This window comes from Cervus elaphus, chromosome 18 (genome assembly GCF_910594005.1).
Source record: "Cervus elaphus chromosome 18, mCerEla1.1, whole genome shotgun sequence".
Lineage (NCBI taxonomy): Eukaryota > Metazoa > Chordata > Mammalia > Artiodactyla > Cervidae > Cervus > Cervus elaphus.
This window is the reverse complement of record NC_057832.1, coordinates 101,447,054-101,461,835: the sequence shown is the minus strand read 5'-3', so window position 1 is coordinate 101,461,835 and position 14,782 is coordinate 101,447,054. Positions and strand designations below refer to the sequence as shown.

The 14,782-nt window shown below is 35.4% G+C and overlaps 1 protein-coding gene across 5 annotated transcripts in view; it reads right to left on the bottom strand.

Annotated features, from left to right (window-relative positions):
* Window positions 1-14,782, bottom strand: part of MKLN1 (muskelin 1) — a 383,297-nt gene that overhangs the window by 40,740 nt on the left and 327,775 nt on the right. For all 5 annotated transcript variants that reach the window (XM_043872031.1, XM_043872033.1, XM_043872030.1 and 2 more), the window contains 2 exons: window positions 10,784-11,005; window positions 7,856-7,985 (listed from right to left, as the gene is read on the bottom strand). In XM_043872031.1, coding sequence (XP_043727966.1) covers window positions 7,856-7,985; window positions 10,784-11,005 — 352 coding nt within the window. The remainder of the gene's footprint in view (window positions 1-7,855; window positions 7,986-10,783; window positions 11,006-14,782) is intronic.

Below are 14,782 nucleotides of genomic sequence, written 5' to 3'. Positions count from 1 at the left end.
ATAGAATGTTTAAATAAACTACAGAGCATCCATATAATAAAATTGCTATTTTCTAAGAATATTTAATAATATAGAAGTTTAAATAGTACTCTGTCTTGTCCTTAAAAGGACTCTGAATGGCTTACAAAATAAATAATTATTTAGCAAGATAAAATTAAAATTTAAACAGACTTTTAAAAATCAGCTAAAAGTAACTCTATGGGAGGACAATACACATACCATAGTTCTGACATGAGGTCTTCTAATGGATCTAACTTAAGCCAATGAAAAAAATTTTAGATTAAGGGTACTGAAAAAATTGCATACTCTTTAAGAAATCCTGAATAAAGTCTGTGTATTTCAGCAGTTTTTTTTTTTTCAGGTTTTGAAAAGCAGAGTCAAGATTATACTGCCAGATGAATATTCAGAATCATGTTAAAAACTAAGGTTAAAACGATATGCTCTAATCCCTAACCTGGGTTTGAGGAGTTAAAGAATTTCAGGAGACAATGCTCTATAGGCTAAGATCCGAAAGATGAGCAAAAATCAGCTACACTTTGGAGGTAGGAGGAAAGAGTGACTTAGGCAGGGAGAACAGTATGGGAAAAAACTCAAAGGCATGAAAAAATATGCCATCGATAATTAATATTCAGTGGTCATGAAAAAAAGAATTAGTGGCAAGGTGAGGGTGGATATCAAGAATGGGGAACTAACTAAGCTGAGGCATATCATAAAGGAATCTGTGAGTTAGGCTGAGTTTAGACTTAATCTGAGGGCAAAGAAGAACAATTTAAAAAAAACCATCTTAAGCAAGGGAGAGAAAAATGACCAGGTTTATATTTTTAAAAGATTTTCTGGGAATCCTGGGGTGGTCTAGTGATAAGGACTTGGAGCTTTCACTGCTGGGGGTCTGGGTTCGATCTCTGGTTCAGGAACTAAGATCCCACAAGCTGTGTCGCATGGCCAAAAATAAGGGTATTTTCTTATCTTATTAGTACTAATCAAAAGGTAAGGTGTTAATCTACTTCTTTTTCTTCCCTATGCACAACTATAATATCCATGAAGTCAGAGCTCTTATTTATAGTTTTATCCCTAGTGCTTAGATTATCTGGCACCTAGAAGGTGACCAAAAGATATTTGTTGAATAAATGTCAGTATACGGTTCTGTACTTAATTGGTAACACAGAAACAGTTGCGTTCTGCTCAAAGTGTGAAGAAAGGGTTGGGGGAGGGATGGGATACACAGGAAGAATACTAGAGACAGAGGTCAAACAGGTGTTGGCAGGCCAAACTAGTGAACTAGCAATGAGAACACAGAGAAGATGGAGGTAAAACTAGTATGACTTGATTATTGGATAGATCAATGAACCTGTAGGCAGTACTGACATACACTTGTGAAAACTGAGGTACCCAACAATAACACCAGCCCAAACCAGTGTCAATCCAATTCTACTCCTAGAGTGGCTATGAGATACCATTTTACTTAAAATATAATTTAGGTCACTTATAGACGTGCAAAATAAGGTGTAACATTAAGTAACCTGTCCAGGTTTACTTGATTAAGGACTGAGATAGGCTTTGGAGAGCTAGAAGAGTGATTCTCAATCCTGGCCACCTTTGAGAAGCCCCTCTTAGGGGAGGAGTGGAGGATGCACCAGGAAGACAGACAAAGAGAGAGAAACAAGGGGACTTAAAGAAGGGAGCAGAGAAGAAGGGGAAAATGGGAAGGAAGAGAGAGAAATAAAGGAAGGAGGATGGAAGGAAGTGACCTAAGGAAAGGAGAAAGGGAGAGATGGAAAAAATAAGAAAGAGAGAAATAAAGGAAGGAGGATGGAAGGAAGTGACCTAAGGAAAGGAGAAAGGGAGAGATGGAAAAAATAAGAAAGAAAAATGAGAAGAAAGTAACTTCAGTTTCACTCTAATATGCCAGCAGAGCCGCTGAGGTTTCACAACTCTAAGTAATAATGGCAACAGTTTTAGGCAGGTTCTAACCAGATGCTAAACTCTGCCATAAAAATCTTCAGTTAAAGGATGTGCACATAGCCTGTTGTACACATAACCTTTGGACAATGCAATTTACAGGCATGCTGTCAATATTAAACACTTGGAAAATGTACATTTAGACAAAAGAATGATATTTTCAAAACTTTAATCAGATCAAAACCCTAGCATTCATTTTCAGCAACATGGATGGACCTAGAGATTATCATTTGAACTGAAGTAAATCAGACGGAGAGAGACAAAAACCATAAGATATCAAATTACATGTGGATGGAACCTGAAATACAACACAAACAAACTTATTTACAAAATGGAAACAGGTTCACAGGCAAAACAAACTAATGGTTACCAAAGGGGAAAGGATGGGGGTGGAGGGATAAAGTAAGTATTTGGGATTAGTAGATACAAACTACTATATGTAAAATAGACAAGTAACAAGGTCCTACTGTGTAGTACAGAAAACTTTACATTCAGTATCTTATAAAAAACTACAATGGAAAAGAATCTGAACAAGAGCATAAATATATACACATAAATATGTATACACACACTCAGTTCACTTGCTCAGTTGTGACTCTTTGTGGCCCCAGGGACTGCAGCACGCTAGTTTCTATAGTATGTGTGTATTCTTGGCAACAGGTGGCAAGAATATGCACATACTATAGAAAATTAAATCAACTGTATGCCAGAAACTAACAGAACACTGTAAATCAACTACACTTCAATTAAAACAACAAAAAAAAGCCCTTAGCATTAAACCTTTCAAAACCTTCTATATTATTTAGGTGAAAAAACCCCCAAATTTCTTGTATTTGTATTGTACAAGGCACTGAATAATCAGACTTAACTATTTCTCCAACCTCACTTCACATAACTTGCCTCACCTTTGATATGCACTGGATCCCTCTGCTTTGGGAACACATTAAATTCTTTCCTGCTTTGAAATCTTTGTACATGCACTTCTCTCAGTTCATAACACAGTTCTTCCTAATTCTCTATTTCTTGACTGAAATCTTAAAGACTGCCTCCTCAGAAACCGTTTCCCAACCTACTCTATCTGACTGGATCCTCTCATGTTACTCACTATTATAGCATTCAATTTTTTTTCTTCACAGTGCTTAGAAAGCAAGTGTAGGTCTCTCTTCACTAAAATGAGTCCTTTGAGAGAAGGGATCTTATCCTCTAGTCCACAGCTATGAACCTAAACATACTTGGCATATATAAGGCACTGAAATATTTTGGGAGAAAGGAAGGGAGAAGGCCAAACTTAGATGTTAGTAGATGATCAACAATTACTATTAAATTAACAAAAAAACTTGCTTGCATTATGGGATAATTCACCACAAAGCAATAAAAAAATTAAAGAACCCATACCAATATTGGTGATTTTCATTTTATAAAAGTTGATTAAAGAGTAGTTAAGCAATAAATCCACTTATCTTTTGGTAATAAAACCATAATGACAAAAAAAAAAAATACCACAATTTAATGTAAGTTTAAAAACAGCACTGTCAGTCACTCAGTCACATCTGACTCTTTGCAACCCCATGGACTATAGCACACCAGGCTCCTCTGTTTATGGGATTTCCCAGGCAAGAATACTGGAGTGGGTTGCCATTCCCTTCTCCAGGAGCAGAATATAAAATTGTGCTAAATTTTATAAAATAAATAAGCTTAAAAAGACTAGAAGGAAATACATTAAAATGTTAACATATTATGTCTGAATGGTTTGATATAGTTTCTTTTTTACATCTTTCTGTATTTTTCAAATACAACGAGCATATTATTACTCTTATAATCAAAACAAAATTGAACAAAAAGAACAATTGAGGCCATTCATTGCTGGCCCTAAAGCTAGCCATAGCAATGAATGAAATATACTGACCAATTCTGCAAATTACTAAATAATAATAATTCATTTAAAAAATATTCAAATGATAGTCATTAAAGCCTATTTATTGTCATAGTGCATTTTTTTTGCTGAATCTTTACCACTATCACTTCGCCACTTTTTCCTTTTAATCTTGGGGAGCACTTTAGTATGGTCAAGAAAGCAAAAAACAAAAAACCTTTGCACCTCAAAAAAAAACCAAACGAAAAACCTTCTTTGCACCTCAACTTCTAAACCCTGGCTGTATCATTATCTAGTTGTATATTAATGAGATAGTACTTCACTAAGTTCAATTTTTCTCATCTGGTAAATGAGAATAATACTACCAATTAGAACTATTTATGAAGTTCCATGTTTAGTAACTGGCATTTAGGGTCTAAATAAAGAATAGCCATTAGGAAATCAACTCTGAATATTCATCAGAAGGACTGATGCTAAAGCTGAAGCTCCAGTACCTTAGCCACCTAATGTGAAGAGCCGACTCACTGGAAAAGACCCTGATGGTCAAAAGATCGAGGGCACTGGAAGCAGGTGACAGAGAATGAGATGGCTAGATAGCATCGTCGACTCAATGGACATGAGTTTCAGCAAACTCTGAGAGAGAGTGAAGGACAGGGATGGCAAGCTGCAGTTCATGGTGTCACGATGAGTTGGACATGACTTAGCAACTGAACAACTATAATCCACCAGAACATTACTTACTAGATGGATTATAAGCACTCTGAGAGACCATGATCATATAGTTCCAATGTATCCCTAGTCTAGCATGAGCCAACATGTAGAAGTTTTTAACACATACCTATTGAATCAATTACTATTTTCACTACCTTTTTTTCAGGCAGAGCTGTGTCAGAATTGTAGGGGGTTATTACTTCCATCTTCCTAGTAATTTTAATGGAAAATCAGACTAAGTTTTAAAAGTGAGAGGAAATCAAAGATTAAATCATATACCTCCACATTATCCTATGGTAGTAGAAAATAAATGAGTAAACAAGATAGACAATTTTAGACATGATAAATAATGTTATTAGTCATTTCTTAGAATATTTCTTTCTATGGAATTTCAGTCCATGGAATTCTCCAGGCCAGAATACTGGAGTGGGTAGCCGTTCCCTTCTCCAGGGCATCTTCCCAACCCAGGTCTCCCACACGGCAGGTGGATTCTCTACCAGCTGAGCCACAAGGGAAGCCCATTTCTTTCCATAGTTTTACATAATATCAGCACCTACCGACTTCTTGTTATAGCAAAGAATTTTACTACACTGATGCTATCTTCCCACTAAATTTTATCCCAATTTTTGGTTAAATTGATTTTAGTTTTTGCATTATTATGAAGAGGGGAATACTGCTCATTGTAGAGCCAAAAACTGTACTATGATGATGTCTGCTTTTAAAAATATTTTCTTTTCCTACTGTGTTCCTATCCTCTTACCTCAGATATTATTTACCGATTAATACCTTTTTTTATTCCAATTGCTCAAACATCTATTTAGTCTACTTTTATCTACTTTTAGTCAACGCCACTTTTTGGTGAGGAGGAGAGGTCCATTTTCCTATGTCCTCCTGCTCCAGTATGAACTGGGTACTTATACATTTGCTGTGCAGGTATCACGTTGGGATGGCCCTTCCCTGCTTTCCTGTGATAGATTCTCTTTCCCTCAGTTCTCAGAATGTTTTCTTTTTAACTACTTTTACTCCTTTTTGTTAGTATATATGACGTACTAACTTCTGAAAAAGAGTGCATAAAATATCTACCATTTTTTAAATCTTGTGCGGCAGACACTATTAATTGCATGATCCAATAGCCATTTCCAAATCCCTTACTCTATACTATACAAAGGCAGGAAAAGCTAAATGCTTGCTTTCCCAGACTCTCCTGAAGTCAGGTTTCACAGTTCTAGTCAATGAAATGTCAATAGGGAGCTTTCTGGGCACATTTTGCTCTGCTTCCTTTTTTCCTATCTGGAAGGAAGGCATGATGTTAGAGATGTGTCAGTCAACTTGCCATCATGAGGTTACCACCAGTTAAAAATAGAAAAACAGATAACCTGAGAGCATTTATGACATTTCTTAAATCACTACATCAGTCCCAGATTATCAACATCTGGATTTCTCGTCCTGTGAGAGAAAAGATTCCCAATTTGTTTAAGCCATTCTCTTGGTTTTCTATTACCTGCAAACACACACATACCCCACTAATAAACCTGGTATATCTGAAAATACCACTTCTTCCCTCTTGTTTCCCGGGTGTTTGGCTAGAAATAGAATTCCAGGTTGATGATAATTTTCCCTCATAATTTTTAAGACCTTGTTTCCCCTTATAGGTTCCAATGTTGCTGAAAATTTCTAGCATTCTAGGACCTATTTCTTTGAATGTGACCTCATTTTACACTGGTAGCTTTTTAGATATTCTTTTTATGATTGATATGTAAAATTATACAATGAGCAATGATGTGTCATCTGACTGAGAAGGTTTTTGTTTTTATTTTTTTTTAATTCAAGGTACTGACATCCAAAAGGGGCCATTTATAATCTGCAGACCAATACTTTTCAGTTTAGGGAAATTTTCTGTTAGTCCTTCGTTTTATAATCTAGTCTCCAACATTCTCCTTGCTCTCCATAGTTAGAGAAACTTATTAGTTCAACACTGGATCTCTTATACTGATTTTCTAAGGTCCTTAATTTTCTCCAATTTCCACCATCTCTGTCTCTCCCTGTCTATTTCTCAGGAGATGTCTTACAACTCTTCTACTTTTTAACAAAATTTATTTCCAAAAGGTCTTTCTTAGTCTCTGACCTTTCATTGCATCCTATTATTGTTTTATGGTTGCAATATCCTTTTCTCCAAGAAAACTGATCTTGATCATTAACTGACAGTTCATTTACAGTGAAGAAATACAATTTAACTGAAAATAGCATGTGTACAATGGGGAACACTGTAGGGGAACTGGGCCATGAAAGTAACCACTGTACTGGGGGCTAGCCAGAAAGATCAGACATTTTAGTGGGGGCAGGTATCCCCAAACAACAGTATCTGGAAATCTTTTCTATGAGTCCACATATTTCCTCTAGAGAAGGTGATACTAAACTTCTGTAGGAGACACATGCCTAGCATCCTAAGAGCAGGGAAAGGGTTAGAAGTTCCACTATTCAGTACATGGACTTAATTCTATTTTATACCCTGTTCTCCCTGCCTCCACAGAGCCTCTATTTCTCCAGGATATGAAATTCTAGCCTCTGCCCAATAGGCAGTATGGGAGAAAGATCCTAAGGGTCAAACTGCCTCGCATGTACTTTTTTATTATGGTGTTAGCTTTTATTTTTTTTAATTCTTCCTAAATATAAGCAACTATTATATCTATATAATAAATAGTAAAAGGAAAAGCAAAAACAAATAGATAAAAGGAAAAGCAAGCTAATCTAATTTCTTACCCTATTGCTCTAATTAGGCACTTATTAATAATTATGTATAAACTGGGATTATCTCAGGCAAACTAATCACCTTATCATTAGGAGAATAACTTTCTGGATGCTGAGAGTGTAGAGTTACAAGGCATTACCAATGAACAATGTGAAATCTTCCCTCAAGAACAAAGACATACTCTACAATATGTATCTAACATATAAGTCACCTTAGTGAAAATGGAAGGTGGAAAGAACTAGCAAATACAGGATCATATAGTTTTTAAAAGTTATTAATTCTTATAATCACCCTTAACAAGCACACATATAAATAATCCCTTTACAATTTTGCATATTGTCTTTCTGTTAAAGGGAATCATCATAATAATAATTCATATAGCATTTTTAAACAGGTTGAATTAAATAATTTAGCTGGTAGAGACTTTTTTCCTCTTAGTCAGAATTACTTCGATTAAACAAATGAGAAAAGCATTAAGAATGGTTAGAAAGAAAAGCTTATGGGTTATAGTCTTCTACCTGAAGTAATTAAGACATGAGAGAAGAATCACTAAGTGCCTTTACCCATTCCAGAGTCTTTCTTGGTACCATCTGATATTATGTCTACATGATCAGAATCCACATCATAACTGAAGAAATCATTCAAATAGGTCTTCGATCGCTGGCCACCAAATACATATAAGCAACGATTTTTCTGTAAAATAAAAAATGGGAAAGAAGAAAAAAAAGTCATTTTCACAAAGAATTCAGAATAATTCTTTTAAAATTTAAACCTCTAGAGGAGTAATTTATGAGATTCCATGCAATGAAGTACTTACTGTACTAGTATAAAGTGGAAAAGGAAGCTCTGCATATACTGCTAAGGGATAATCGCTAGGATATCCTATTGAAGTAAAAAAAAAAAACAAACAAGGTGCAGAGTAATGCATATAGGGTGCTACCTCTGTGTATAAAAGGAGAAAAAGGAATGTGTGTTGTGTTTGTTTCTTTCTTCAAAGTATTATCTATGGTGAAACAGATCACCAGCCCAGGTGGGATGCATGAGACAAGTGCTCGGGCCTGGTGCACTGGGAAGACCCAGAGGAATCGGGTGGAGAGGGAGGTGGGAGGGGGGATCGGGATGGGGAATACGTGTAACTCTATGGCTGATTCATATCAATGTATGACAAAACCCACTGAAATGTTGTGAAGTAATTAGCCTCCAACTAATAAAATAAATAAATAAAGAAAGAAAGAAAGAAACAAAGGAAACTAGTAATACGTAATTAGCTACAGGGAAAGGAACAGAACAGAAAGACAGGGAAAATAACCATATCTCTCCAACAGCATACTAACAGTTTTGCCTTAAGAACTATGTAAATGTTTTTACTTAATTAGAAAATCAAAGTAAAAGAAAAAATAATGTCTGAAATTTGAAAAAAAAAAAAAAGAAACAAGTAAGCCTATATACAAAGATACAATAAGACAGAGACACATGATCATGCAGACAAGTCGTAGTATTTCTAGTAATTTTTAATTCTCGTTTTTTGACTACCCATCCCTAGTGGGCTATGTTCTAAACAGAAAAATAATCAGAAAGCAGTCTTAAACAGCATTCAGTGATTCTATTAGTTTTGCTATTCATTAAACTATTATAGAAAGAGCAAGTAACATATCATCATCAGGAAGTAGGATTTTAACCATAAAGCTTCACAAAAACAAAGATACAAAATTTTAAATTCTATAATCTTAAGTTTAACTAGGACATATCAATATGAACTCATGATTTTTTTTTTCTCTTACTAAAAAAGACATATGTATATATGTGTGTGTATATATGCAAAGGTATACTGGGAGATGGGTACTCCCACTGGTCAAAGATGGGAGAAAAATTTGGGAATCAAAAAGAATAATGATAGGAAGTTAAAAACATCAAACACATAAAAATCCATGAGTTTATAATAATACCTATGAAAAACTCATTGGTAAATTTTGGAGCCTCAGCTCATTAAAATGATAAGACAATAGAGGAAAACAATCAAAATGTTTATATTACCTATCCTGTGTGGTTTACATATTAATCAATTAGTTAATGAGGATAAGTTTTTATAGCAGAATCAGTTAATAAATAAAGAAAAAGGTAATTAGAAAAATGACCACTTATCAAATTCTATTAAAATCTAGTCTATGACTATAGACCATAGTGACTGCTAAAGCCACTAGATAAAAAGTTGACAGGAAAAAAAAAAAAAAAAAAGTTGACAGGAAACTTAGTAACTGATCAATCAGGTTGATAACACCTAAACCCACCCGAACAATTTTAACATCACCAAAGTTGTGACAACTACACATTAAATGCCCTTTATATTTTATAATCGGACCAACTGTGAAGTATACTTCCAACTCCCTTTTTGGCCCATTCAAAAAAGGAGAGGAATCTAAAATTAAGCCTCCAGATCTAAATACCAGCTCACAGGAAATATGGAAACCAGAGGATCATGTTAAATGACACTATGATAAAAATCAGTCAAACTGAGAACATGGGAAATTCCAAAGCACACATGAGACTTACTTACACAAATAAGCAGTATACAGAGGGGGAAAAAAAAGGAAGGGGGAGTATTCTCATGGAGATTAAAAGAAATTTCAGAGTTATTAACAACCAAATGCAATACACAGACCTTTTCTGGATCCTGACCTAGATAAACCAACTATGAAAAGTATTTTTCAGCATGGCAGGGGAAAAATGAGTGTAGTACTACACGATATAAAGATATTGTTTTTACTTAGGTTGGGTTTCATAACCATACTACAATTATGTTTTTAAAAAGTCTTCATCTGTTAGTGACACACTATGGTATTTATAGTTGTAATGATATACTGTCTGGAATTTGCTTTAAGATACCCAACACAATGAAATTTAAGAACAGACAAGTAATTGCTGAAACTGGTAAATAAGTACGAGGAATTTATTACACTGTTCTGTCCACTTTGGTATGTTAAAAATCTTTCATAGTACACTTTTAAAGTTTTGTTCATAGCAGGAGCCCATGTTTTCATTTTAACACTTGAAAAAATTAAATGTCTGTATGATGGTTTTTGCTGATAAACTTTAATTCCAATTCTATAAAGTCAATTCTTAATTCTTTGCACTTAATGGAGAGTAGCAGAGGGGAAAATAAGAACAGATAATAAAATCACCCTTCTAGATGCTAAAAGAAAACAGTAAGTTGAAAGGTATGTAAGAAAGAGAAATAGTTACAACATATAAGCAGTGAAGTCAGTCATAAAAGTGCTGAGATAACTACTTAGGAATTATTAGGCTGATAGGAAATATAATTAGCCAACAGTTCACTGATAAAGGTAGTTTTGTTTTTCCTTATCATTGTCAACACTTATTTATTTCTAATGAAAAGTTTTGCTCTCTTACTGAAGAATTAGATCGCACCACTTCTTTTCCTATTGAGAGATACATGACAAAATAACATAAGACAATGTACAGAATATTCTTACTGAGTGGAATAGCATGCAGTGTCCTATCCGAGACTGGATGTCCTCAGGACCAGCATTACAGGAGTCCTCTCGAAGAAGTTTCCAGGTTTGACATTGACAGTTGAAAGCAAACAATCCACTGAATTGTGGTTCACTGGCTCTGCTGTCATCTACACTGCCATTACATGTCAAAATTCTACCACCAAAGGTGTAGATCATGTGTTTTTCCGAGTCCATACACATCTATAGAACAAGGCAACAGGTTGAATAGCTTTAGACTGTTCCTGTCATGAGTTAAAATTAAACCAATGTGTGCAGTTTTAGAATCTAAAAAAAACTGAACATTGTCTTAAAACACCAAATACCATCTGATTATTATATGCACTTATTAATTTATTAAAATCCTGCTCTGCTCATCACGTGGCAGAGATTCTGGATGGATTTCAAAATATCTTTCCAGGTTTCCTTTTTTTTTCCCCCCGGTGAGAATAAAATATGTTGAGTTAAGGAGTTTTATGCTTTCTCAAGCTCCATAATTTTTACCAAATCAACTAATAATAATTTAGTTACTGATTTAATACTGAACATACTCTGTGGGTAAACAGTGATCATATCCTCCTTATAAAAACTCTCTTTTTTCCATCCTAGTGCATGCATGCTAAGTTGCTTCAGTTGTGTCCAACTCTTTGAGACCTTATGGACTGTAGCTCGCCAGGCTCCTTTGTCCATGGGATTCTCCAGGTAAGAATACTGGATAGGATTGCCATGCCCTCCTCCAGAGGATCTTCCCTACCCAGGATTGAACTCACATCTCTTATGTCTCCTGCATTGGCAGGGTGGGTTTCTTTTCACCACTAGTGCCACCTGAGAAGCCCTGTCCATTCTAGGCAAGCATTCTATTCCTTTTGCTACCATTTAATAAAAGAGAAGATATGTGAATAAGAATGATGTAGCTTATTCATCATTTTGCATTTATTTTACAAAATTCTCCCAGTTATGTTTTTACCAAAACAACATATGAAAAGACATTTGCAGCAATCCATCTTTGGGCTGACTTCTATGGTATGATGAATCTTGCCTCCTTTTAACACAATATTGTAAATTTAATTTTCTTTGAGGTACATCAAGCAATTCATCTTCAAAAGCCAACCCTGACTCTTCCATTCTTTCAACTCAAGATTGTTTTTACAAAAATATCTCTGGGAAAACAGCCATTGGTCACAGGACAATAAATAAGAAACAAATTCTATTTCAAAGAATACATAAGTACAAGTTGGTAACCAGAGACTGAATACAAGTGGCATTTATGCTTAAATAATAAATTGTATACATAAAACATCTATTTTTTGTTGTTGCTAGAGCCCACTCCAGTACTCCTGCTTGGAAAATCCCATGGACATGGACAGAGGAGCCTGGTAGGCTACAGTCCATGGGGTCACAAAGAGTCAGACATGACTGAGTGACTTCACTTTCGAGCACAAATACTAGGCACTATACGTTCAGTTCTCTCCTATCAAACTACTTCTGCTGTTTATCTATTTTTGGTATTGTGTTTAATTAAAAAACTAAATAATTATAAAGCTTATTTTAAAATTAGTATTTCATCTTAAAAAGAAAGAATTCTAGTCTAGCACCTCCAAATCTTTACCTACCACTAAAGATTCACTCACTTGCCATTTCCCAGGTTTCTGGCAGACTTCTATAAATTAAGGTGAAAATCTGTAATTCTCAGGGGTGAAATCTTGAGAAGCACGGTTCAAAAACTACGGTGTCAAAGTTTTCATGCCCCTGGCACTCAGAAGAAAAGTGATCCTATGCTTTAATCTTAAATGATTATATCATGAAAAGCATTATATCCAAGCAATCCAACTATATCATGAAAAGCAATCCATACATTGCTGAGGGACACACATAATGTGAGTGTACTTTCATTTTCTTAAGTTCACAGATTCATACTCATTTTGTTCAGTCTCTGTTATCTAGCCCTTATGGTTCTACCTCATAAGACTACAAGGGCATTTCTCTTTCCTTTGGGGGATATTTAACTTTCTTTTTGATATGGCTATTCTCATCTGTTATCAGAGAAGCACAGACATCTTTATTTGGTAGCTCTTTCTTGCACAGCAGGCCAAACTCAAAGACAGAGGAAGATACTGCAGTAGCTTGATGATTCTTTCTCATATCTTGAACAAACAGGACACAAAATAGAAATAATTTTATTCCTTCAGCTTGGTTGTTCCCTGTAAGATACCTAGTTTCAATGAGGGTCGATCATCAGATAACAAGTTTTAATCACTCCAGGAAACTTTGCTGTTCATCAGTTTATGGTTCCCTTTTAATTTTTTATCTCTGTAAAATGTTTTGAAACTCCAATGGCTTATTATATATAATCCACAGTATCTCTTCCCTCAAGAAATCTTGAGTCTACTCTGTCAGGATAGGTATTTAAATTTTAAAATCAAATAAATAATGGATAGCCACTTATTCCTCACACCTATCCCCAATTATTTCTTAATTTGGAAGTATCTTATTTTACTTCATCAAATGAACACAAGGTTGGTTAGGGTTAGGGTGGGTTCAAAATTAATCTCCTCCTCACAAAAGCTGAAGACATTATTATAAAGCTTTCTAAGTAGTGTTGTCCAACCCATTACCCTACCTCCCAGCAACATCCAAAATTCCTCATGTTAAACTGATTCTTGTGTATGTTGTGCATTTGTGCTCAGTCATGTCTGACTCTTTGTGACCCATGGACTATAGCCCGCCACTTTCCTCTGTCCATGGAATTTTCCAGGCAAGAATACTGGAGTGCATTGCCACTTGGTCCTTCAGTGGGTCTTCCTGACCAAGGGAACAAACCCACGTCTCTTGTGTCTCCTGAATGGGCGGGCAGCTTCTTTATCAGTAGTGCCACCTGGGAGTCTGATCCTTGCTTACCGTCGAAGGTGACCAGTTTTCTCTCTGTAACTTACAGGATTTTCTTTCTTGATTCTGAAATATCATTAAGGAAGTATTTAGGCAGGGATATTCTTTTTTTCATTTATCCCTGAGCTGTAGTAGGAGTTTCTTTCATTCTGAAAAGTATCTCTCTTCAGTTCTGATAATTTTCTTTATTTTTACCTTGAGTGGGTTTTTTGTTTGTTTATTTTTGGCTTCCATTCTCTTTCTAGAACTATCAGGTGCATATTCAAACTTCAGGTACTTTCCTTTGTTTAATTTTTCTCTCATAATTTCACAGAGAAACTTAGTAATTTAGTAACCATTTAGAGGTGAGGATGTCCACATTGCTTTTTAATCTATTTACTGAGATTTTTAAAATTTCACTATCAAATCTCTAATTTATAATTTTTCTATACATTTCCTTTTCATGGATGCAATAGCCTCCTGAATTGCTCTAATCACTTAATCTTAAAGATGTCTTCAGTTCACACTACAAGCTGTTTTTAAGTCTTAATTTGTTGAGTTCAGTATCTCATGTCTCACAGTATTAAATTATCTTCAAATATTTGGATTTGGGCATTACTGTTTTAGTCTTCTTCGCATCTGAGAACCCTTATTCATCTGCCTGTTGCATATACAGTCTACCTCAAGGGACTGGGCAGGGCAAGATGAGACATAATGCTGTGAAGGGCGCTGCAGCAGCTCTCCAGTGCTTTATCTGTCCAGCTCCAGTGTTCACATTGAACACTTGACCTGCTAATAATGATCACAGTCCAGTGCTACTCAGACTGCAAACTGCCCAGCTGCTTCATCCCCAATTGATCATGTACTGTTTGCCCCAAAATACATTTTGAGACTCAAGTTGCTGTTATCTTATAGGTTGTGGTTTATTTTGGTGGGATCTAATCCTACCTGCCTTTTAACTCACAGGAATTCCCTCAAATATTTTAACTTCCCTAAGGGCAATCTTTCTTGTTTTTCTACACGATTACTAATGTATTCTCTTGTCATTTCACAGGATGCTGGGCAGGAGGACGGTAAAAGTGTTCAATGATCCACACTGATCCAGGGAGAATGTCA